Raw genomic sequence first — 24738 nt, 5'->3', positions numbered from 1 at the left:
AATCCAATATGGCCACCACGGCTGCCATTTTGAAAAACTATTTCAAACTTAAAGTAAAGATCTACTTGGCCGATTGAACTGAAACTTTGTAGGAATGATCGAATCATGGTCCTGACAAAGTGTTGTTATTTTTCGGGTCAATCAGAAATACAATTTGGCTGCCATGGCCGCTATTTTGCTACTAAGTTCTAATAGGCCGATCTCACTTAAAATTGGTCTAGGAATGATCAGCTCATGGTCCTGACAAAGTTAAGTTAACATTATACTATTTTTTACTCAAATTGGTACATATTTCAACAACAAAAATAAATACTGTAGACTCAGGTGACCGTTTAGGCCCATGGGCCTCTTGTTTTGGTTGCAGTCCCTAACTTTTGGTGCAGATTGCTAAAATGGTCAATTTCTCGGAAACCATTCTTTATGTGATTCCCTAGTATCTAAAAGATTGATTCATTTTACCAGTTACAGTTTTCACAAAACGAAAAATTAGAACCACTCGAAAAAACAACCTTTACAGAACATTATCTCCTTTCCAAAGGAAATCTTCTGATTTCATTGTTGTCCCGTTTTGATATCACATGTAAAATGGGATGTTAGGTAGACATTTCTTGCACCACTTACTTGGCTTGGACAGTTCTGTTACCAAATAGTCACAACACTTCTACAGCAGGTAGTTTAGATTGTGGTGAGAGCATTGTTATATTAGCATTTCAGGCAATACTCTATTTTTCCAAAACAATAAGCCCATGCCTGTTGATAAGCCCATCGATATCTATTGCATTTCAAACCATCAAACACTCTTTCATTATCCTGTGATATAAGCCCCCTACCCTACTTTGAGTCAAAAATTAGGTGTTGGGCCTATTGCAGAATAAATACAGTAATTATAATCATTACTGTGGCTACTTAAACAGTAACAGGAATTCTGCAACAGGTATCTAATTTGTGATGAGGGCACCTGTAAAGCATCCAGCTCAATCAGATGGTCAATGTGGCTATACCTAACAGTTACAAGAGTTCTAGTGCAATTGTATCATTATACAACTGAAATACAGATGACCTTTTTTTCAAAGAAAGAAATTTATATATATATCTTTTATAAAAAAAATGATTTTGTTTATTGTAGAGCCCGCAGCATGCTAACATACAGCGCTCCAACAGGCTGAATGGGGAGGGCAAGTACCAATCACAGGTCAGCGGGTCAAGTCACAAACCATCCTCCAAACACAAGGCAGGAGTCATCCACCAGGAGGTATGTACAGGTCAGGGGTCAGTGTTAATAGGTTAAAGGTCGCAAAGGCCAGGAGTCATCTACCAGGAGGTATATATACAGGTCAGGGGTCAGTGTAAAAATGTTCAAGGTCAGACAGGTCAAGAGTCGTCCATCAGTAGATTTGTACAGGTCAGGGGTCAGTGTTAATAGGTTAAAGGTCACAAAGGTCAGGAGTCGTCCACCAGGAGGTATGTACAGGTCAGGGGTCAGTATTATTAGATTAAAGGTCAGACAGGTCAAGAGTCATCCACCATGAGGTATGTACAGGTCAGGAGTCAGTATTAATAGGTTAGGGGTCATAAAGGTCAGGAGCCATCCACCTCCTAATAGGTTAGGGGTCATAAAGGTCAGGAGCCATTCACCAGGAGGTGTGTACAGGTCAGGGGTCAGTAGGTTAGGGTCATAAAGGTCAGGGGCCATCCACCAGGAGGTATGTACAGGTCAGGAGTCATTATTAATAGGTTAAGGGTCAAACAGGTCAGGGTTCGTCCATGTTCTAGTCATGGTTCACATGGAAAACACTAATTTAGAGGTCATCTATGAGGGGATTTATATATAAATGCCAATACAGGTCAAGGTTCTTTACTAGAACCAGGGGTCATTGGTCAAAAGGTCAGGAATTACAAGACAGGTTCCACACAATTCTTTACAAAGATCAAGCTTCAGGGGTCATTGCTCAAAAGATCAGAGGTTACAAGACAGGTCATTTAGTACTTTACTCAGAACAAACATCAGGATCATTGCTAAGGAGGTCACATGTTACATGACAGGTCAAATTGTCCTTCACTCAGATCAAGCTTCAGGGGTTATTGTTCAAGAGGTCAGAGGTTACAAGTCAGGTCAAGATAGTCCTAAAGTCAGGTCATCAATAAAGAGGTCAGGGTCACACTGGTTAATTCACCACTAATCCTGTTGTAGATAGGTGAGTTTCTAGATGTTTAAAGTTAGTTAATGATTTGATCTTTCTCTTGTGAAAATTCTTTTTTGAGGTAATATTTCATACTTATTAGACAATCAAGATTTCATTTTGAATGTGATGTTATTCTAGTCGGAATCAAATAGTTAAAACTAACTTTTTTCCACAGTTTAGCAACAGTTATATACTTGTGATTTGTTTCAGGGTGGTAAGTTAGTCGCCACCGTAGCTCCCACCACACTGCCTCATCTCAGCCACCAGAAAGATCACCACCATAGCCACCAGAAACACGGTCACCATGACAATGACTCCAACACATTGCCGCAGCTGAACAAGTCGCAACCAGAACCAGTCACGCGGCAAAACTCCTTCTCCACCACCGCCACGCCCGATCGCTCAAAACGCGATCAATATGGCAACAAGCTTCCTATGTCTCCCTCAGGTATATATGTCTCCTTAGAAAAGGTCATGTCTCCCTCAGGTAAAAAAATGTCTATCATAATGTTGGAATGTTTGGATGGGGAAATTCTACATTATCGTATCAGAGACGTTGCAATAAATAACGATTTTTTAGTTGGCAAAATAACTGTTTGTGCTAAAATAAAATCGAAAATCTCAAAATGGATGGATGGAAACAAGTAATGGTTATGAATAAAAGCATGAATATAAAGTTTTACCTTCCATTTTTGTCCAGATTATTAAGTGGTAACTTCATTTGAACTTTGATGAATTTTCTGTGATTTATTTTCAATTTGTTATAACTATCCCCTGATGACCTATGCAAAATCAAAAGGCAATCCACAGGTATTATAATGTTGGATTTCCAGAGGCCCTAAAGCTGTACAGGAACAAGCTAACGGCCTTTGAGCAGACAGAAATCCTAGACTACCCAGAGATCTGGTTCCTGGGTTTGGAAGCGAAGAAGATTGAGGGCGTTCCGGGCGGTGCACAGAATAATGGATATGATGATGAGAGTGGGTCCTACATCAAGGTAGATGGTTTCACTGTGAGGATCCTGTTCACTCAACTACAATATCGGACATAATAAATATATACTTGATCATGATGAAATCATAGGTCAGGCTAATAAACATTTTCAAAAATTCTGCAAATCATCTGCCCCAGGGCTTGAACTTTAAACAAGAAGCACTATATGAGAGGCAGAATTTTGAAAAATTCTACTAGCCCAACCAATGATTTCAGAGTAAATATTGAAAACTTTACAAGCCCTGGTATAAAATTGAGTAAACCGGATGGCAGGCTAATGAATCGTACACCCCTGAAATACGTTACTAGAAGTTTCAATGGTGGTGAAAATTATCCAAGATTGCTAAGATAATTTCTTGCTGTTCAACATTTGAACAAACAGAATTATGAAGCCTAAAATATTTTCAAAGATATTGAAAGTAATGACCAAAATTACATGCATCAGGATTCCTGGTGATCAAAAGATGCAAACTTATTTGTAAACAAGAATATATTTCTCAAATATCACAATTTTCAGTGAACAAATTGTGAAATCAATCAGGCTTTGAACAAATATCCATGTTTTATTTTTATTTTGGGTTTCTATGTCTGTACATCTGTTTTAGAAGGTCAAGCTGTAAATTTGAATATGATAGATTTTAGACACCAGCAGTGAAATCCATGTTATGAAGCTCATTTCATAGCTTAGGTAAATAAGAAACATCTGTAGTTAATCATTTTCAAAACTTTGTTTGATACATCTAATCGGAGATAGATATGATGTTATTTTTGAACGGTGATAGATATGATGTTATTTTTGAAGATTTTATTTGTGAACTAAGAATCAAGTAAGCTTACATGTTTAGCTCACTTAGTTCAAATGGACAAATGGACAAATGACCACATACTGTGGTCCGTTGTCTGTTGTCCATCGTCAACTCACCCCATTGATACTAACAATGCATGTGTACTGCTCCAATCAAAATACAGGAATGAATGAGTAAAAAGACTTGACTTCTACTGGTCCTAGAATGATATTGATTTTATGATATTGAAGAAAAACATGCTAAGTAGGTTTTTAAAGTGTCAATTGAACAAGTTAGAAATTAACTCATTCACCCCTGAAGACAAATTTGAACTCTTCCAATTCAAAGGTTGGGATAGTTCATTATGAAATTTCAGGGGTGAATGAGTTAAATTGATAATTTTTCTGCTGACAGCTCCAAATCAATTAGAATTTTCTAAAAGGACAGGAGGAGTTAACTCTGATCAGTAAAGCCAAGAGGGGTAGCTCCTTCTGGTTTCATGGTGTAACAACCATGTTGGATTTATCTATTATTAAATAAATCCCAATATATAAACAAATTATGATCCATGTACTGTAGAAACCTTATCAAGTATCCAAGCATCCAGTTAGACCACATCATTTTATAAAATAAATTTATTTTTAGCACGTTAACGACCATCTTGCATTCCGATATGAAATTTTGGACATTCTTGGAAAAGGATCGTTTGGTCAGGTGATCAAGGCAATTGATCACAAACAGGGGTCAGAGGTTGCAATCAAACTTATCAGAAATAAGAAGAGGTAACGTAAGATTGTAGATATATACTCTTGGCTGAACGTAGAGCTTGCTGCCATCCTAGATCCTAGACTTGTATTACACCGTAGCTACAGTAGTGCTGTAAATATCAGCTATGTGTTAGAGTAAGTAGCTGACTTATATATCTGCTGCCTTTGTAGATGTCCTTATTGAATATATTGTATATCTGGAGGGCGCTAAATTTGCTTTTTCCTTACCTAAACTTGACATTCTACCAGAATTTTTCAATATTTTTTTTTGCATTTATCTGTATGATATGTTTGACATACTCACTCAGAGAACAGGAATTAAGATCATTGAAAGAAGATGAAGTCATATGAGTCATGACACAGAACACCTGATGTCATCAAATTATATTTGAAGTGTCGCAGTTGTCATATTGTCAATATTGTTGCCTTTAGGTTTAAGACAATTAAACAGCCAAAGTAATAAACCAGGATCTAGAGCATTTAACAGACTCAGTTAGACACAAGGTCTGGGGTAATTGACAGCTGTGGTGAGCTATGAGGTCTGGGGTAATTGACAGCTGTGGTGAGCTATGAGGTCTGGAGTAATTGACAGCTGCGGTGAGCTATGAGGTCTGTAGTGTTTCATCAACCAGCTAACTGTAGGAGTCTAGAGTAATTGACAGTCCTGATAAGCTATGAGGTCTGGGGTAATTGACAGCTGCGGTGAGCTATGAGGTCTAAAGTTTTTCATCAACCAGCTAACTGTAGGAGTCTGGAGTAATTGACAGCTGCGGTGAGCCATGAGGTCTGTAGTGTTTCATCAACCAGCTAACTGTAGGAGTCTAGAGTAATTGACAGTCCTGATAAGCTATGAGGTCTGGGGTAATTGACAGCTGCGGTGAGCTATGAGGTCTAAAGTGTTTCATCAACCAGCTAACTGTAGGAGTCTGGAGTAATTGACAGCTGGGGTGAGCTATGAGGTCTGTAGTGTTTCATCAACCAGGTAACTGTTGCAGTCTGGAGTAATTGACAGTCCTGATAAGCTATGAGGTCTGGAGTAATTGACAGCTGCGGTGAGCTATGAGGTCTATAGTGTTTCATCAACCAGCTAACTGTTGGAGTCTTTAGAATAATTGGCGACCCTGATAAGCTATGAGGTCTGGGATATTTGACATTCTTTGTTATAGCTATGAGGTCTATAGTGTGTCATCAACTAGGTAACTGTTTGAGTCTGTAGAATAATTGGCGACCCTGATAAGCTATGAGGTCTGGGATATTTGACATTCTTTGTTATAGTTATGAGGTCTATAGTGTGTCATCAACTAGGTAACTGTTTGAGTCTGTAGAATAATTGGCGACCCTGATAAGCTATGAGGTCTGGGATATTTGACATTCTTTGTTATAGTTATGAGGTCTATAGTGTGTCATCAACTAGGTAACTGTTTGAGTCTGTAGAATAATTGGCGACCCTGATAAGCTATGAGGTCTGGGATATTTGACATTCTTTGTTATAGTTATGAGGTCTATAGTGTGTCATCAACTAGGTAACTGTTTGAGTCTGTAGAATAATTGGCGACCCTGATAAGCTATGAGGTCTGGGATATTTGACATTCTTTGTTATAGTTATGAGGTCTATAGTGTGTCATCAACTAGGTAACTGTTTGAGTCTGTAGAATAATTGGCGACCCTGATAAGCTATGAGGTCTGGGATATTTGACATTCTTTGTTATAGTTATGAGGTCTATAGTGTGTCATCAACTAGGTAACTGTTTGAGTCTGTAGAATAATTGGCGACCCTGATAAGCTATGAGGTCTGGGATATTTGACATTCTTTGTTATAGTTATGAGGTCTATAGTGTGTCATCAACTAGGTAACTGTTTGAGTCTGTAGAATAATTGGCGACCCTGATAAGCTATGAGGTCTGGGATATTTGACATTCTTTGTTATAGTTATGAGGTCTATAGTGTGTCATCAACTAGGTAACTGTTTGAGTCTGTAGAATAATTGGCGACCCTGATAAGCTATGAGGTCTGGGATATTTGACATTCTTTGTTATAGTTATGAGGTCTATAGTGTGTCATCAACTAGGTAACTGTTTGAGTCTGTAGAATAATTGGCGACCCTGATAAGCTATGAGGTCTGGGATATTTGACATTCTTTGTTATAGTTATGAGGTCTATAGTGTGTCATCAACTAGGTAACTGTTTGAGTCTGTAGAATAATTGGCGACCCTGANAGGTCTGGATTATTTGACAGCCCTGGTTATAGCTATAAGGTCTGGATTATTTGACAGCCCTGGTTATAGCTATAAGGTCTGGATTATTTGACAGCCCTGGTTATAGCTATAAGGTCTGGATTATTTGACAGCCCTGGTTATAGCTATGAGGTCTATAGTGTGTCATCAACCAGCTAACTGTTGGAGTCTTTAGAATAATTGGCGACCCTGATAAGCTATGAGGGCTAGAGTATTTTACAATCTTGATTAGTTGTGAGATATCAATCAATATATTTAACCAGCCCAGTTAGAATTAAGATCTAGATTATCTTTGACAATCCTAAATACAAAAATATAGGTGTTGGTATATATTTGATCCCTCCAGGTAGGTGTTGGGCATAGAGTACGGTATTTCGAAGCTTCAGTTATAGCATTGAGATTTTGAATATTTGATTGTTACAAGGGGTTAAGTATACTTGGAATAGTTGTACCCTGGTCAAAAATTGTTCAATTTGTGGCAGATTTCATTTGTACGTAGGATTACAATTAGATTTGTGCTAGAGGGAATTTCCCTTTAGCTCAGTGGTCTGAGCATCCGACTAGTAAGTCGGTGATCAAGGGTTTGATCCCCACTGGAAGCCAACTGGTCTCCTTCCTGTTACAAATGACTACATGCTACCTAAGGATGGTGTTACAGAAAAACTAACCATTTCTACAGTTTTTTAGGTCACCTGAGCTTTAGCTCAAGTGACCTATTGCTATCCGTCTTCGTCCGTCGTCGTCCGTCGTCCGTCGTCCGTCGTCCGTTAACATTTTACATTTCAAACTTAAAGTCAAGTTCTGCTGGGCCGATTGAACTGAAAGTTGGTAGGAATGATCGACTCATGGTCCTGACAAAGTGTTGTTATTTTTCGGGTCGATCAGAAATCCAATATGGCCGCCACGGCCGCCATTTTGAAAAACTATTTCAAACTTAAAGTCAAGTTCTGCTGGGCAGATTGAACTGAAAGTTGGTAGGAATGATCAACTCATGGTCCTGACAAAGTGTTGTTATTTTTCGGGTCAATCAGAAATCCAATATGGCCACCACGACCACCATTTTGAAATAATATTTCAAACTTAAAGTCAAGTTCTGCTAGGCCGATTGAACTGAAACTTTGTAGGAATGATCGACTCATGGTCCTGACAAAGTGTTGTTATTTTTCAGGTCAATCAGAAATCCAATATGGCCGTCATGGTCGCCATTTTGAAAAACTATTTCAAACTTAAAGTCAAGTTTGACTGGGTCGATTGAACTGAAACTTTGTAGGAATGATCGACTCATGGTCTTGACAAAGTGTTGTTATTTTTCGGGTCGATCAGAAATCCAATATGGCCGCCACAGCCGCCATTTTGAAAAACTATTTCAAACTTCAAGTAAAGTTCTACTTGGCCGATTGAACTGAAACTTTGTAGGAATGATCGAATCATGGTCCTGACAAAGTGTTGGGTCAATCAGAAATACAATTTGATTGCCATTATACTTAACTATTTTTTACTCAAATTGGTACATATTTCAACAACAAAAACAAATACTGTAGGACTCAGGTGACCGTTAAGGCCCATGGGCCTCTTGTCTTACCACTTGCACAATTTATATAGCTTTACCTTATATGCTTGCCTGTCTATATGACCTTCACCTTCCTGTGTATGCTTGCCTAGTTCTGACCTTGCTGTTTTTTCGCTTGTTTTGAAGGTCATGCATGACCACATGGTGTATCGCTATGAGATCCTTGAAGTCCTGGGCAAGGGGTCCTTCGGTCAAGTGGTCAAGTGTTATGACCACAAGACTGACCAAATGGTAGCGATCAAAATCATACGAAACAAGAAAAGGTTTGTAATGTTGTTTGTTTGTATCACATGATCAGGTACCTATTGCATGTTTAGTGAACACATCATTTCCTTTTCATCTGTACCCTGAGTTTATATGCACTTTCTCATGACCTGGTTTATTTGTTCAGGGTTTTATGTCTTCGAAAACAGCGGAGGTCTTTATGAAAAACAGGACACGAAAATGACTTACTACACATTAAATACTAACACAGCATTTATGATTATCCTTGTAACATTCGCATGTAAACAACTGTATATATACGTTTTTGATGCGTGGAATCAAATTTAGTTATCTGTTGTGCATATATTGGATTTGGATACAATAACTATCGAGCTATAACGAAATACATCAAATTCATTAAGATATCGTCAAATAATATTTTGTTTTTCTAGCGAAAAGAACTACACAGGAAAATATTTGAATATCTCTGTGCCTTCATTATCTCATTCTCAATATCCAGGGGTTAACCTCACATTCACTCTCTGCACCCTTGGAATATGTCATAGAAAAATCAAAGGCACACATTAAATAGTATAAGGCACACAGCTAGTTATTTGAATGATCTCAGGTAAAGATACCTGACCAATCAGTGTGATCCAGGGGTTACTTTCACATTCAATCTCTGCACCCCTGGAAAATGTCATAGTAAAATCGAAGGCAAACATTAAATACGATAAGGCACACCTGCACAGCTAGCTTTTGATTGATTTCAGGTAAAGATACCTGACCAATCAGTATGATGATGTAACCTGTTCTTTTGAAGATTACAAAGGAGCAACACCTGGCTCAAAGCCAGTTTATTTTACTGTTACGAGACAGAAGGAAATATTCTTTTGGTGTACATCAAAGGATCAAAATAGTCTTCTCGTCTCATCCACAAGGTGGTGCATACTGAGCCTTCGATTTTGCTATGACATATTCCAGGTGTAGAGAACGAAAGTGGGCGTAACCCTTGGGAGTATCGAGGATGTCATTCTCTTAAATTGTGATGTAATTGATGACTGTGTTTCATTTGCATGTGGTCTAGGAGTTACGTACCTCAGATCATGTAACATATACAGTTTTGACACCCTGGTTCTGAACTTCTCCCAATCTTCTATAATATGTTGTCGGCCCTATGCAAGGTTTCTTTTCCTTAAAAACATATGGATGATGGGGTATCCCCATCCAAAGCTTAAGGTTACCTTTCCCATTAATGTATGCTCCCCTTCCTAGATAAATCTATACAAAAATGTATGCTAATTAGCCTTCCTAGATAAATCTATACAAAAATGTATGCTAATTAGCATCCCTAGATAAATCTATACAAAAATGTATGCTAATTAGCATCCCTAGATAAATCTATACAAAAATGTATGCTAATTAGCATCCCTAGATAAATCTACAATAAGGTTACACCCCATCCCTAGACAAGTATCTCAATAATGTATGATCCCCACCCCTAGATAAGTATCACAATAATGTATGATCTCCACCCTTAGATAAGTATCACAATATTGTATGATCCCCACTCCTAGATAAGTATCTCAATAATGTATGATCCCCACCCTAAGATAAGTATCTCAATAATGTATGATCCCAACCCTTAGATAAGTATCTAAATAATGTATGATCCCCACCCCTAGATAAGTATCTCAATAATGTATGATCCCCACCCTTAGATAAGTATCTAAATAATGTATGATCCCAACCTCCTAGATAAGTATCTAAATAATGTATGATCCCAACTCCCTAGATAAGTATCTAAATAATGTATGATCCCAACCCCTCTAGATAAGTATCTCAATAATGTATGATCCCCACCCCTAGATAAGTATCACAATAATGTATGATCCCCACCCCTATATAAGTATCTAAATAATGTGTGATCCCCACTCCTAGATAAGTATCTAAATAATGTATGATCCCCACCCCTAGATAAGTATCTAAATAATGTATGATCCCAACCCCCTAGATAAGTATCTCAATAATGTACGATCCCCACCCCTAGATAAGTATCTTAATAATGTATCCTTTCGTGGCCCTCAGATAAATGCCTACTTATTGTATGGTCCCCTGTGACTCCAAGTAAATGTATACTTTAATAATGAATGCCCAAAACCCCAAGATTAGTAAGTCAACAATGTATGCTTCCCATCTCCAATAAAACCTCTGTAATGTGTCCATGCAGTTAAATATGTGTACTTCAATAATTTATATGCTTCCAATTCCCAGGTTCCACCACCAGGCGTTGGTGGAAGTGAAGATCCTGGATGCACTGCGTCGTAAGGACAAAGACAACCAGTTTAACATCATACACATGGGAGAATACTTCTGCTTCCGCAATCACTTGTGTATCACCTTTGAACTCATGGGGTAAGTCGTGTGTGAGTGTCAACCTGCACGTCTTTTTGGGTGATTCTGTTTGTCTGTCTGCTTGAGTGTTGAAGAATCTGTCCATGCAAGCATACATATGTGTGTCTGTATATCTTTTGATTGGTTATTGGAATACTTCTTATTTCTGATTGGTTAATATAATTCGCTTTATGATTGGCTAATGGCCAATTTCTTAATTCGTTTTCATTGGTTCACAGAATCTTTTTGGTTCTGATTTGCTGATAAAATTTTCCATAACTTTGAATACATTACAAAATATCTAACAAACCATGCATTTAATTTCAACTAAATGGTGATGAAGAAATATTTGATAAGTCTCTGCTGCCTGATGTTTTTGTTTGACAGTTTGTATTGTTATTTGACAGGATGAACCTGTATGAACTGATAAAGAAGAACAACTTCCAGGGTTTCAGTATAGCACTGATACGTCGCTTTGCCTTCTCCCTACTACAGTGTCTTAAACTGCTGCAGCGGGACCGTATAATCCACTGTGATTTAAAACCAGTAAGTAACTCAGCCATTTATCTGATAACTCAGCCATTTATCTGATAACTCAGCGTTTATCTGATAACTTGGCCATTTATTTGAGGTTTTATAACTAAGTTTATATGACATCAATTTTGGAGGGTGCAGCCTCGACACTCCAGAGGTTACACTCACTTTCGCTCTCTGCACCCCTGGATTATGTCTTAGCAAAATTGAAGGCACATTGCTAGCTATTTGATTGGTCTCGGGTAAAAAACCCTGACCAATCTCTAGGCTGATACCTGTTCTTTGAAGATTACAGAGGAGGGAGGGACAACCGATTTCAAAGCCAGTCAATTTTACGGTTATGCGACCGCATAATTCTTTTGATGTACAAGGATAAAACCAGTCTTCTTGTCTCATCCACTGAGCCTTTGATCTTGCTATGACAAACTCCAGGGATGCAGAGAGCGATAGTGAGCAATACCCCTGGAGTATTGCGGAAGTGGAGGATGGTGTTGGCCAGATCGATCACAGTTGTACACAAGTCTGTCAACAAGTGAACTGTAATTATGACACATGCATTGCTATTGAAGCTTAAATGAATGCTCCTATCTATTTTGAGAAGGCCCTAATATTGCATAATTATCAAGTCAGTGTCTGCTGTATAAATGCGATCATGTGCTTTTAATTTGAAAAAAATAATATAACGCTATCTTGTAATTAATATATGCTTTTATTTTCTTTACTTTTCTCTACAGGAAAATATTTTATTACGACAAAGAGGTCAAAGTTCAATAAAGGTCATAGACTTTGGGTCAAGTTGTTACGAACATCAGAGAGGTAAGTAGATTTGACAGCTGGTTCAAGGTCACGATTAACAAAGTATAAGGTCAAGGTCACATGCATAATTTGAAGAAAGTTTTTTGTTTTGCAAATTTTATTCAAAATTAGATACGGTACAATACGATACAAAATGTCTTTTATGTACAATTACAATATGTTGTTGAAATTTCTGTTGAAACAAGAAAAAAAGTATGGAATTGTGAACAAAGAAAAACAATTTGCTACTAAGGGTATGTTGTTGTAAATGTTTCCTGTATGCTTTACAGTATACACCTACATCCAGAGTAGGTTTTACCGGTCCCCTGAAGTAATACTAGGATACCCCTACTCCATGCCCATAGACATGTGGAGTTTTGGCTGTATCCTAGCAGAGCTCTACACCGGATACCCACTCTTCCCAGGGGAAAATGAGGTGGAACAACTTGCCTGTATCATGGAGGTGTTAGGTCTACCACCCTCACAAGTCCTAGACCAGGCAACAAGGAAGAGACTTTTCTTTGGTAAGTCAGGGATTCTAGTAGATTCATAGATCCTAAATGAGGCCACCAGGAGGGGACAGTTCTTTGGTAAATCAGGGATTCTAGCAGATTCATAGATCCTAAATGAGGCCACCAGGAGGGGACAGTTCTTTGGTAAGTCAGGGATTCTAGTAGATTCATAGATCCTAAATGAGGCCACCAGGAGGAGACAGTTCTTTGGTAAGTCAGGGATTCTAGAAGATTCATAGATCCTAAATGAGGCCACCAGGAGGAGACAGTTCTTTGGTAAGTCAGGGATTCTAGAAGATTCATAGATCTTAAATGAGGCCACCAGGAGGGGACTGTTCTTTGGTAAGTCAGGGATTCTATTAGATTCATAGATCCTAAATGAGGCCACCAGGAGGGGACTGTTTTTTGGTAAGTCAGGGATTCTAGTAGATTCATAGATCCTAAATGAGGCCACCAGGAGGGGACTGTTCTTTGGTAAGTCAGGGATTCTAGAAGATTCATAGATCTTAAATTAGGCCACCAGGAGGGGACAGTTCTTTGGTAAGTCAGGGATTCTAGTAGATTCATAGATCTTAAATGAGGCCAACAGGAGTGGACAGTTCTTTGGTAAGTCAGGGATTTTAGTAGATTCATAGATCTTAAATGAGGCCACCAGGAGTGGACAGTTCTTTGGTAGTGCAGGGATCCTAGAAGTGGTCTGTTTAGTCTAAATTGACAGGTTCTAAAAGAGGCCACCAGGAGGGTAATTTTTCTTTAATAGGTCATTCTTCTAGTATATTCAAAGGTCCTAAATGAGGTTATCGGGAGGGGACTCTTGGTAGGTCAAGGATTCTTGTGGTACATTATGAGAAATTAAATGTGTCAGGCGAACATAACACTGGGCAAATCTGGATTTCACAGGACAGGGGGGTAAACAGTGTGTTTAGCTAAAGCTGCAAAAGAAAGTGCATATTTCGTGTAATACAAATTTCCAACTTCTTTGCTAAGATATACTACACAACTTTATAACTGTTGCTTTTATAATGGACAATGTTGTTGATGTTGTAGACTCCAAGTGCAATCCGCGGTGCATCACCAATAGTAAGGGTAAAAAGCGACGCGTGGGATCCAAGGACCTGCAACAGGCTGTAAAGACCAGTGACGCTAACTTCCTTGACTTCATCCGACGCTGTCTTGAGTAAGCAACACCAGGAAACAGATAAATAGAGAATATTTAATGATGAGGGTTTCAGTAGACCCTTAAGAGTATGTTTTTGACTCAATGGACTTTAAAGGACAGGTGTATTTGAGATAATTTGACTTTTCAAAGTTTCGGGGAAGATTCTATTTGACTTTTGAATTGCTGAATGTCAAGGGTCAACTGAAAGCCCTGTAACGGTGTACTGTTTAATACCATATATCTATTTTTACTCAATCACCTCTGAAGGGTCATTTGAACTCTTCCAATTCAAAGGTTGGAATAGTATATTGTGAAAATTAAAGGGTGAATGAGTAAAACAATGGTAGAATATCAATATTTTGTTCAAGGGTGAAGCAGTTTTGAATATACTGGTAGTATCATTAAATCATGGTAATCCCCTCATGACATTGTAGATGATACGCCAGCTGTTGACTAAGTTGTCGCTGACAAGACCATATTATGTGAGATTCCTATTGAAGATGAGACACCATAGTTAATGAGGTTGCCAGTGAAATGTGAGATTTCTGTTCTAGATGGGACCCCAGTATAAGATTGACGCCAGAGGAGGCACTCCAACATGAGTGGATCACAGAAGGTTTAGTTCACCGGCGAGGACGTGACTCAAATAGAAACCATAAGTCTGTACATCGAACCTCTCCGGCTGTGTCTGAGTCCACAAATGCCTCTGAGGTGTACAAGCCAGATCCTTACAAGGTTCCAGCACAGCCTCCAATAAAAGGTAAAGGTAAGCCTAATCACATCCTGTTCTAAAGGGAAACAATAGGCTTCTACACTTTATAAAGGGTAACAGTAGGTGTCTACACCCCATAAAGGGTAACAGTAGGTGTCTAACCCTATAAAGGTTAACAGTAGGTGTCTACACCCTATAAAGGTAATGGTTAGCCTAATTATATCCTTATCTACAGGGTAACAGTAGGTGTCTACATCCTATAAAGGGTAACAGTAGGTGTCTACATCCTCTATAGGGTAACAGTAGGTGTCTGCACCCTATAAATGGTAACAACAGGTGTCTACACCCTATAAAGGGTAACAGTAGGTGTCTTCACCCTATAAAGGGTAACAGTAGGTGTCTACACCCTATAAAGGGTAACAGTAGGTGTCTACACCCTATAAAGGGTAACAGTAGGTGTCTACACCCCATGAAGGGTAACAGTAGGTGTCTACACCCCATAAAGGGTAACAGTAGATGTCTACACCCTATAAAGGGTAACAGTAGGAGTCTACACCCTATAAAGGGTAACAGTAGGTGTCTACATCCTCTATAGGGTAACAGTAGGTGTCTACCCCCTATAAAGGTAATGGTTAGCCTAATTATATCCTTATCTACAGGATAACAGTATGTGTCAACATCCTCTATAGGGTAATATTAGGTGTCTACACCCTATAAAGGGTAACAGTAGGTGTCTACACCCTATAAAGGGTAACAGTAGGTGTCTACACCGTATAAAGAGTAACAGTAGGTGTCTACATCCTATAAAGGGTAACAGTAGGTGTCTACACCGTATAAAGAGTAACAGTAGGTGTCTACATCCTATAAAGGGTAACAGTAGGTGTCTACACCCTATAAACGGTGACAGTAGCTGTCTACACCCTATAAAGGGTACCAGTAGGTGTCTACACCCTATAAAGGGGAACAGTAGCTGTCTGCACCCTATAAAGGGTAACAGTAGGTGTCTTCACCCTATTAAGGGTAACAGTAGGTGTCTACATCCTATAAGGGGTAACAGTAGGTGTCTACACCCTATAAACGGTGACAGTAGCTGTCTACACCCTATAAAGGGTACCAGTAGGTGTCTACACCCTATAAAGGTAATGAAAAGCCTCTATAGGGTAACAGTAGGTGTCTACACCCTATAAAGGGTAACAGTAGGTATCTACATCCTATAAAGGGTAACAGTAGGTGTCTACACCCTATAAAGGGTGACAGTAGGTGTCTACACCCTATAAAGGGTAACAGTAAGTGTCTACATCCTATAAAGGGTAACAGTAGGTGTCTTCACCCTATTAAGGGTAACAGTAGGTGTCTACACCCTATAAAGGGTATTAGTATGTGTCTACACCCTATTAAGGGTAACAGTAGGTGTCTACATCCTCTATAGGGTAACAGTAGGTGTCTACACCCTATAAAGGTAATGGAAAGCCTCTATAGGGTAACAGTAGGTGTCTACACCCTATAAAGGGTAACAGTAGGTGTCTACACCCTATAAAGGGTAACTGTAGGTGTCTACATCCTATAAAGGGTAACAGTAAGTGTCTACACCCTATTAAGGGTAACAGTAGGTGTCTACATCCTCTATAGGGTAACAGTAGGTGCTACACCCTATAAAGGGTAACTGTAGGTGTCTACATCCTATAAAGGGTAACAGTAGGTTCTACACCCTATTAAGGGTAACAGTAGGTGTCTACATCCTCTATAGGGTAACAGTAGGTGTCTGCACCCTATAAATGGTAACAACAGGTGTCTACACCCTATAAAGGGTAACAGTAGGTGTTAACATCCTCTATAGGGTAATATTAGGTGTTGTTACACCTCAAGTGAATTTCTAGATATTTGATTGGTTGGGAGAAAATAAAACAAAAATACATTGGTTTTAAGGGGCGCGGGTGATATTGCCATGAGACAGTGTAAAATATCACATGCGCGAAAAATGTGTGTTCACCGCTTCGTTTCCCCACCGTGATGGTCACAAGAACGTTTGACGAAACAGCCAATTTTATCAAGCGCCGATGTGATAGCGATTGTAAACAGCAGACTATCAACAAACAAGATGTCATTATTGAGGTTTGCTGCTGTTCCTGAGCTACAAAGACTTTTGGTAACAAAATAGATATGACATTCATTAGCAGGTGAAAGTGAATATTGTCAACCCTCAAAAACCCATTGTCACCCTCGGCTTCGCCTCGGGTGAGAATTGTTTTCTTGGGTTGACAATATTCACTGTCACCTGCTAATGAATGTCACATTTATATATTGACACCCTATAAAGGGTAACAGTAGGTGTCAACATCCTTTTTAGGGTAACAGTAGAGTACAGGTTAATTTGACCACATGCTATTTCCACATTTATTTGAGGAAAATTATTGTATAACATGGCACTAAATTTCTTCAATGTTTAGTTAAAAAACAAATGAAATATATTTTAAATTTAATGATTTTAATGTATATTCAATAGAACGTCAAAAGAGCGGAGAAAACTGGAAGGTGAATCTGAAGGAGAGAAAGAGTGCCAAAGTACGAGAACGGGTCCCTCCGGTGGGAGCATCGGCAGAACAAAAACATGAGGAGATAGCACGAGGTACATAGATTGATAAAATGCAAAAGTTGATTTATAAATCAATCTCCAATTTTCTTCAGAATCTGTCTTATTTAAATAACTTGAAAACTTGAATAACATGTTTAACAGTTCACTTAATAATGATGTCAATATCATTTCTTGCAATGTCACCAACTTGAAGATGACATTTTGTGTAAATTGTCTTACCCCACATGGTTATATGTAGGTTTCTGTATAACACATATCTGTAGGGTAAATGCATCCAAATTGGTAACAAATCTCATTATGTTGACCTTTGACATTTAAATTTGTACATGTGTGTTATGTGTCTTTTGTTTTTCAAACTTTTGACTTTTTAAATATTATAATATTCCCTTCAGTTTGTTTAATGGCAATAATAAACATCTACCTAAACATTGTATATTTAAAGTAATTTTACCTTTAAGTTGATAATCACACCTTCACCTATGTGTTACTACCGTTAATCATACCTTGACCTTTGTTTCTTATCATACCTTGACCTTTGTGTTTCTTATCATACCTTGACCTTTGTGTTTTTAGCTCACCTGGCACAAAGTGCCAAGTGAGCTTATGCCGTGGCGCGGCGTCCGTCGTCCATCCGTCCGTCCGTCCGGTAGTATGGCGTCCAGCGTCAATATTTTACTTTAAACAACTTCTTCTTAATTACCGAAAGGCCTAGGGTGATGATATATGGCCAGAAGCAAACTGAAATGAAGGGCTACAAAGTTTGTTAAAATTAATGACCTTCACCCATATTCAAGGTCACAGGGGTCAAATTTGTTAAAAACTTTAAACAACTTCTTCTGAATAACTAAAATGCCCAGGGTGATGATATTTGGCCAGTAGCATGCTGAGATCAAGGGCTACAACGTTTGTTCAAATACATGACCTCAACACATATTCAAGATCACAGGGGTCAAATATGTTAAAAACTTTGAACAACTTCTTCTCAAAGACCAAAATGCCCAGGGTGATGATATTTTGCCATTTGCATGCTGAGATGAAGGGCTACAAAGTTTGTTCAAATGAATGACCTTCACCAATAGGCAAGGTCACGGGTCAAATATGATAAAAACTTTAAACAACTTCTTCTCAATAACCAAAATGCCCAGGGGAATGATATTTGGCCAGTAGCATGCTGAGATGAAGGGCTACAAAGTTTGTTCAAATGAATGTCCTTCACCAATAGCCAAGGTCACGGGGCAAATATGATAAAAACTTTAAACAACTTTTTCTCAATAACCAAAATGCCCAGGGAAATGATATTTGGCCAGTAGCATGCTGAGATAAAGGGCTACAACGTTTGTTCAAATACATGACCTCAACCCATATTCAAGATCACAGGGGTCAAATATGTTAAAAACTTAAAACAACTTCTGCTCAATAACCAAAATGCCCAGGGTGGTGATATTTGGCCAGAAGCATGCTAGGGTAAAGGGCTATCAAGTTTGTTCAAATGAATGACCTTCACCCATATTCAAGGTCACAGGGGTCAAATATGTTAAAAACTTTAAACAACTTCTTCTGAATAACTGAAATGCCCAGGGTGATGATATTTGGCCAGTAGCATGCTGGGGTAAAGGCCTATCGACCTTTGTGTTACTAATCACTCATTGACCTTTGTGTTTCATATCATACCTTGACCATTGTGTTACTAATCATACCTTGACCTTTGTGTTACTAATCATACATTGACCTTTGTGTAATAAATCAACCTTGACTACTTTAATCCTGACCTTGACAGTAATCCTGTTATACCTTGAATTAGCTTATGTTACTAATCACGACCTTGACTTTTGTTACTTACTCTGATCTTGAGCTTTGTGTTGTAGACACAGACTCTCCCTTGCACTCCTCTCACATGTTAAGTAGGTAACCTGCAAACCTGTTACACCTTACTGTCTTGAAGGCACAACTTTTATAGCTAGTAACATAGAAAGCTCACTCTTCCTATTTGTTTGCAGCATTTAATATCTGTCTATTACTTTATCTCTTTTACTCTATATTTTGTATCATACCCAGATATTCGTAACGTTTCCCTGATATAATTTCAAACATTTGTTGTTGTAAAATTAGCAAAAGGTTTGTTAACAATTTACGTATCATAGGATGACTGTTTTTAAACAAACATAGAAATACATAACTCTGTCAAAAAATAAATAACAGTTGAGTGCCAACATGACTGTTGGTGGACCATGCATAAAATCCATCGCTCTTTCTAAAAAAATAAACTGAAGTGTCATTGGTATTATTAATGCTTTACCAGACTCAATTTTGAGCAGATAGGAAACGAGTGTCACGTACATGTACAGCGTACAGGTAATAGTGTGAATTGTCGACACCCACGCTTACAGCCTTCCGGAGAGAATTAGGATAAACAATTTTGTGAAACACACTCAACTATTTCAAATGATTAAGGAAAAATTTCTATTTAATGAAGGGAAAAAGCTCTAAGAAGACGAAAAGGTAGAATGTTTGTGGTTGATTGGGGAATTGGTAACGTAAATTAACTGCTTTAGTTAAGTGATTTGACTTGTTGATATTGATAACATAGGTTCTGGTTTGTGTCTAAACACTGCTTTGTGTAGGTGTTTGATCTGAGGATTTTGGTTGTTAATGTATGCTAAGGTACTAACCTTTTAGTAAGACTGAAGTGTTCATTTTGATACATACAATTTGGCTTCATAATTCAGTATTGACTTAAAAAATCTCAATATTGTTTTAAATTTTTTAGCTGAAAAATGTGATACATCTGTTGAAAAAAAAGTAAATGCTGTGATAAAAATTGAAATGTAACTAATCAACCATACAATAAGTATTATCAAAAAGGGAGATAACTCTAATATTGAGTATGATTTACGACATATTGTATGTCATTTTTTATATCAAATATATATACATATAGCTGTTAGCATTTACACTTTGTCTTATAAAACAAGAATATTTACTTCAAATGTGATTGACAACAGTATGAACATAAGTATAAACTATGTAAATGGTAACAGAAAGATTGAAAATACAATGGGGTCAGACTAGGCTTGGATCCCTGGATCTCTGAAACTAAGACGGTCGTTACATACAATTGAGCAACTTGATCATCAGTCCTGGCCCACTCCTGCTACAGTGTAATCCAAAATGAAAAAGAAAAGGGAGGTGATTCAGGGAAAATAGGACAACTACCGGTACTGTAACAAATTTCAGGGGAGGTAACATTAAATTAAAAAAACTACAGGGAAAAGTGTTATGATAATAGTAATAATAATTCAAGGTTCTTATATACCTCTTTATCACAACCTAGTTTGTAGGTCATCTCAAAGCGGTTCACAAATTATTATCCATGGCTATAGGGCCTTTGCAACTAGCCAATATCTTTCTCAAATCCCTGGGGAGCATACAGCCGGTGCTGCCATTTCGGCACTCACAGCTAGCATTCTACAATTCTAGCACTGCCCAACCACGTACTCATTTACAGCTGAGTAGACTGGAATAAGCGGAGTAAAGTACCTTGCTCAAAGATACAACACAGTGCTGTGCCGTGACTTGAACCCGCAACCCTTCGGTCACAAGCCCGGCGTCCTACCACTAGACTATCGTGCCTCCTACATTGACTTCATTGGGCCAGGAAGCCTTGAAGCATAAATCAAAATGATCAGATACATGTTCCTAAAATCAAAGTCAACAGGGCAATATTGACCACATCATAGTTTAATATTGTAATCCATTAACTTTATACCCGTAAAATCTTATTGAAATTTCACATCAGTTGATTCTTCTACTGTTTCAACAGGGGACATTTTTTGATAAGGTACCTTGAACTAGCTTTTTACTTAGAACTGCAAAATGTGTGGAATAACTTACCAGAAAGCGTTGTATGTCCCAATAACTTCAACTTTCAAAAATGAACTGGATAAATTATAAATGGGAAACTATTGATCTATTACGTAACTTCAGAACTAAACTATGAACTGTATCGTGCAATTACAATAAACGTTTCTGTTTATAACACAATTACTTTATCTTGAGTCTGGTGTTGAGGATACAGAGTCCTGTACTAGGAATCTTATCATTAAATAACATTAAATATATAGATTTACTAATAGTAAAATACTATTATTAGTATAATTATTGTATCGATTATTAATACTGTATTAGGGTGTTTATGTACTCTGATTAATACTAAACATATATATATATCTGTTATCTTATTACAATCTTATGACTCAATGTTAAATTACACTGGTATAGATTTACAATATTATCACAATCAAACTTTTGTTTTCTATCATGACTTTCATTTTTACAATATATTTTTCCATGAATGTATGCATGATATTATTTTTCATGTGTTCTCCAAAGGAAAGAGATTAAAATAATTTAAAGGAAATATTATTCACCAGTGCCTCTCTACTTGAAAACTTTGAATCAAAGCTAAAGGTATAGGGAGGTCGCGGGTGGTGCAGTGGATAGCGCACTTGCCTTTCACCAAGGCGGCCGGGGTTCGATTCCCCGATCGGACGTGAAAAGGTATGGGGTCACCTGTCCGACCATGTGGGATTTCCCTGGGTACTCTGGTTTCTTCCCACATGCAGACCCACCGCGCTAACATCCCGGCCAACAAGAGTGATTAATATAAGTTTCACAATTGTTGTAAAATAAATAAAGTTTATTATAAAGTTTAAGATGAGCTTTGAAGATAGCAAACTGAAAGCTACGATTTTCGACTCTTTTGACTTCTATGCCAGAAATGTTTCAAATTTCATTGGCTTAATGACAAACTTTGTCAAAATTCAAAATTCTTCATAATTTTTATAAAATTCAAACAGGTATATTTACATATCTTTAAAGAGTATTTAAAAAAAATCCTATACACTGATACACAGATTCATGTCAATGATCATTGCAAAGATTTCTTTCCTTGGAGAACATTGCTTAGTGAAATGCTTGCTTTAGATACTTTGCTTTAGTGCTGATATCCTAGCTCACTGGCCTACGTAGAGAAGTTTATATGATGGCCATACAGCTATAATCCCTGGCTTCTTGGAACTGTGTGAAGGTACAATCTTTGCTGGCCCAAGAGCAGTAGCTCCAAAATAGCTTAGTACTTAAATGTTTTTGTTAAAATTTTGTAGGATAATATATTTATCCCAAAATCACGTCAGTATTTTTCTTCTTAAAAAAATTTGATGTTCTACTTATGCACCAATGTCACTTTGTGGTTGGATATCATACAAAATGAAGATGTTAAAAGAATGATTCTTTAACATCTTCATTTTGTATGATATCCAACCACAAAGTGAAATTGAACATCAATTTTTTTTAAGGAGAAAAAAACTGAAGTGATTTTGGGATAAATATATTATCCTACAAGATTTTTGACAATTTTTTCCCTTATGTTATGAAATATAGTCGTTTGTAATATTGGCTTTTTGTACATATTTCTTGTTATGGGAGAAGGTCCTAAGATAATGATAACAACTGTGGTCAACTCAAATAGTTTATTATATGTTTTTATAAATGTCTTCAGGATCCAATGATGCATGATAAATTACAAAATGTTATCAGAACTTACAGCTATAGCAAAGATTGTACCATGGCAAGTAGACTGGCCTTTGTCTGTATAATATTTAATTATTCAGAAAAAAACTAATGTTCGAGTGATTTTTATCACTTGATTGTCTGATCCTTAGTTTCAAACTAAGGGGAGATAAGATATTAGAAAAATTGGAAAAAATTCTTAACGAAAAACTTCTGGGCTGGAAGCCACTTTACACGTCGCATGACAAAGAGGTATAAAGGGACTGTATCTGTATGACCAGCATTCCTCACGAGGTGAGTGAGGTACGGTGTATTTCCTGCATGTGCTTGCTTTGGTGGTGGTGTTGTTACAGATGTGTTGTTCCCACTCTGTTTTATACAGGCCCGAATTACTTTACAGCTCCTAGTGCTAAGTCGGTCACCAAGAGTGCTCGCAAACCCCCCGCTACCACGTCGGACACCGATACCGGAGGTCAGCTGGTCACCGAGGAGGTGGTCAAACTCAACCTCAGCCAACAGCTCCAGAAACAAGACAGCGGATTGGCTGATGATTCTTCGTCCAATAAATTCTTGCCACCCATTGGGAAATAATTAATTGACATTTTTTGAAAAAAAAATATTTCATGTCAAGCTCACATTGTAACTGTATATAAAAATGAAGGAAATATTTATTACTGTAATTGTTTATATTTAAGGAAATATTGACTTCCGATGCTGGGAACGTTTCCATATTTAATATAGGTTGTTTGTGAAACAAGATGTTAAACTGTTTTTGTTTAAATTGTCCTTCACATAAGAACATGAGTTAAATAGTCAGAAGGCAATGTCATCTCGAGATACGTTGACCATACTGTGTAGATGTTAAATACGATAAACAAAACAGCTCATTGTAATTTTGGGATACCATTCTTGAGATCAATTCATCCACGTTGTTGTGAATGTGTATGGGTCTTCATGTAAATGTATTTTTGAAATTCAGAATTTTTGTCAAGAAATTCTGCTAGGTTAAAAATGTATTTATAGACATTATTTTATCACGTGTGAAGGTGTATATGTATCTATATCTTTCAAACCTACAACAATAAGTAAAAAAAAAAAGTTTTTTTTTTGAAAATTATTAAATACAGATATTTATACATAAATTTAATAGAACTTTAATTTATGTTTTAATCTGTTGTACCGGTATTTTCAAAACATATTTGAGTGGGGAATTTTCTTAAAGGCTTTAGTTTTGAGTCTTAGCTTATGATACAATAAATACACATGTCGAATCCATGTATACTGTAAAATAGGAAGTTTCATAGTGTGGAAATGTTCTGGTTTTAAGTTTTAAGGAAATAAGTGCAAAAATATCCACATATGAGTATTTATAGATTATAGGTATATACATGTAGACTTAAGAACCATAATGCAAATGCAAAAAAAATCTCACCCGATCCATTAAAGAGTCACAACTCTAACATTTCCACACACTAAAATTTCCATTTTTCATACTTGCCAACTCTACCTATTTTAGAGGGAGATTCCCAATTTTGGACCCTAAAGTTAAGCATTTTTCAACCAGTGAATTTGCTAAACTATTCCTATATTCTAAAATCTAATGATTTCATCTGAAAGACCAGCTCTAAAGATGCCATTTTAAAGTGTTGTTTTTTCCCTATAGGGTGTACATAACCACACTTTATTCATGCTTTTAATTCTGAGCATGCGTAATCTCCCCCATGGAAATTAAAAA

General features: G+C 37.4%; 1 protein-coding gene across 6 annotated transcripts in view; it reads left to right on the top strand.

The window, feature by feature from the left end:
• Positions 1-24074, top strand: part of LOC110443511 (dual specificity tyrosine-phosphorylation-regulated kinase 4-like) — a 143163-nt gene extending 119089 nt beyond the window's left edge. For 2 of the 6 annotated variants that reach the window (XM_021487773.1, XM_021487772.1), the window contains exons 3-14: positions 1127-1252; positions 2394-2631; positions 3017-3180; positions 8659-8795; positions 11011-11151; positions 11538-11676; positions 12399-12480; positions 12750-12983; positions 14019-14148; positions 14685-14896; positions 17346-17468; positions 23386-24074. In XM_021487773.1, coding sequence (XP_021343448.1) covers positions 1127-1252; positions 2394-2631; positions 3017-3180; positions 8659-8795; positions 11011-11151; positions 11538-11676; positions 12399-12480; positions 12750-12983; positions 14019-14148; positions 14685-14896; positions 17346-17468; positions 23386-23594 — 1935 coding nt within the window. In that variant the 3' untranslated portion in view covers positions 23595-24074. Of the gene's footprint in view, positions 1-1126; positions 1253-2393; positions 2632-3016; positions 3181-8658; positions 8796-11010; positions 11152-11537; positions 11677-12398; positions 12481-12749; positions 12984-14018; positions 14149-14684; positions 14897-17345; positions 17469-19908; positions 19935-23385 lie in introns of all 6 variants that reach the window. The other 4 variants (XM_021487774.1, XM_021487769.1, XM_021487770.1 and 1 more) reach the window with 4 other exon arrangements.
• The last annotated feature ends 664 nt before the right edge of the window (positions 24075-24738 follow it).

This window comes from Mizuhopecten yessoensis, unplaced genomic scaffold (assembly GCF_002113885.1).
Source record: "Mizuhopecten yessoensis strain PY_sf001 unplaced genomic scaffold, ASM211388v2 scaffold716349, whole genome shotgun sequence".
NCBI lineage: Eukaryota > Metazoa > Mollusca > Bivalvia > Pectinida > Pectinidae > Mizuhopecten > Mizuhopecten yessoensis.
Note: the sequence above shows the minus strand (reverse complement) of the source record. Positions and strands in the feature narration are given on the sequence as shown.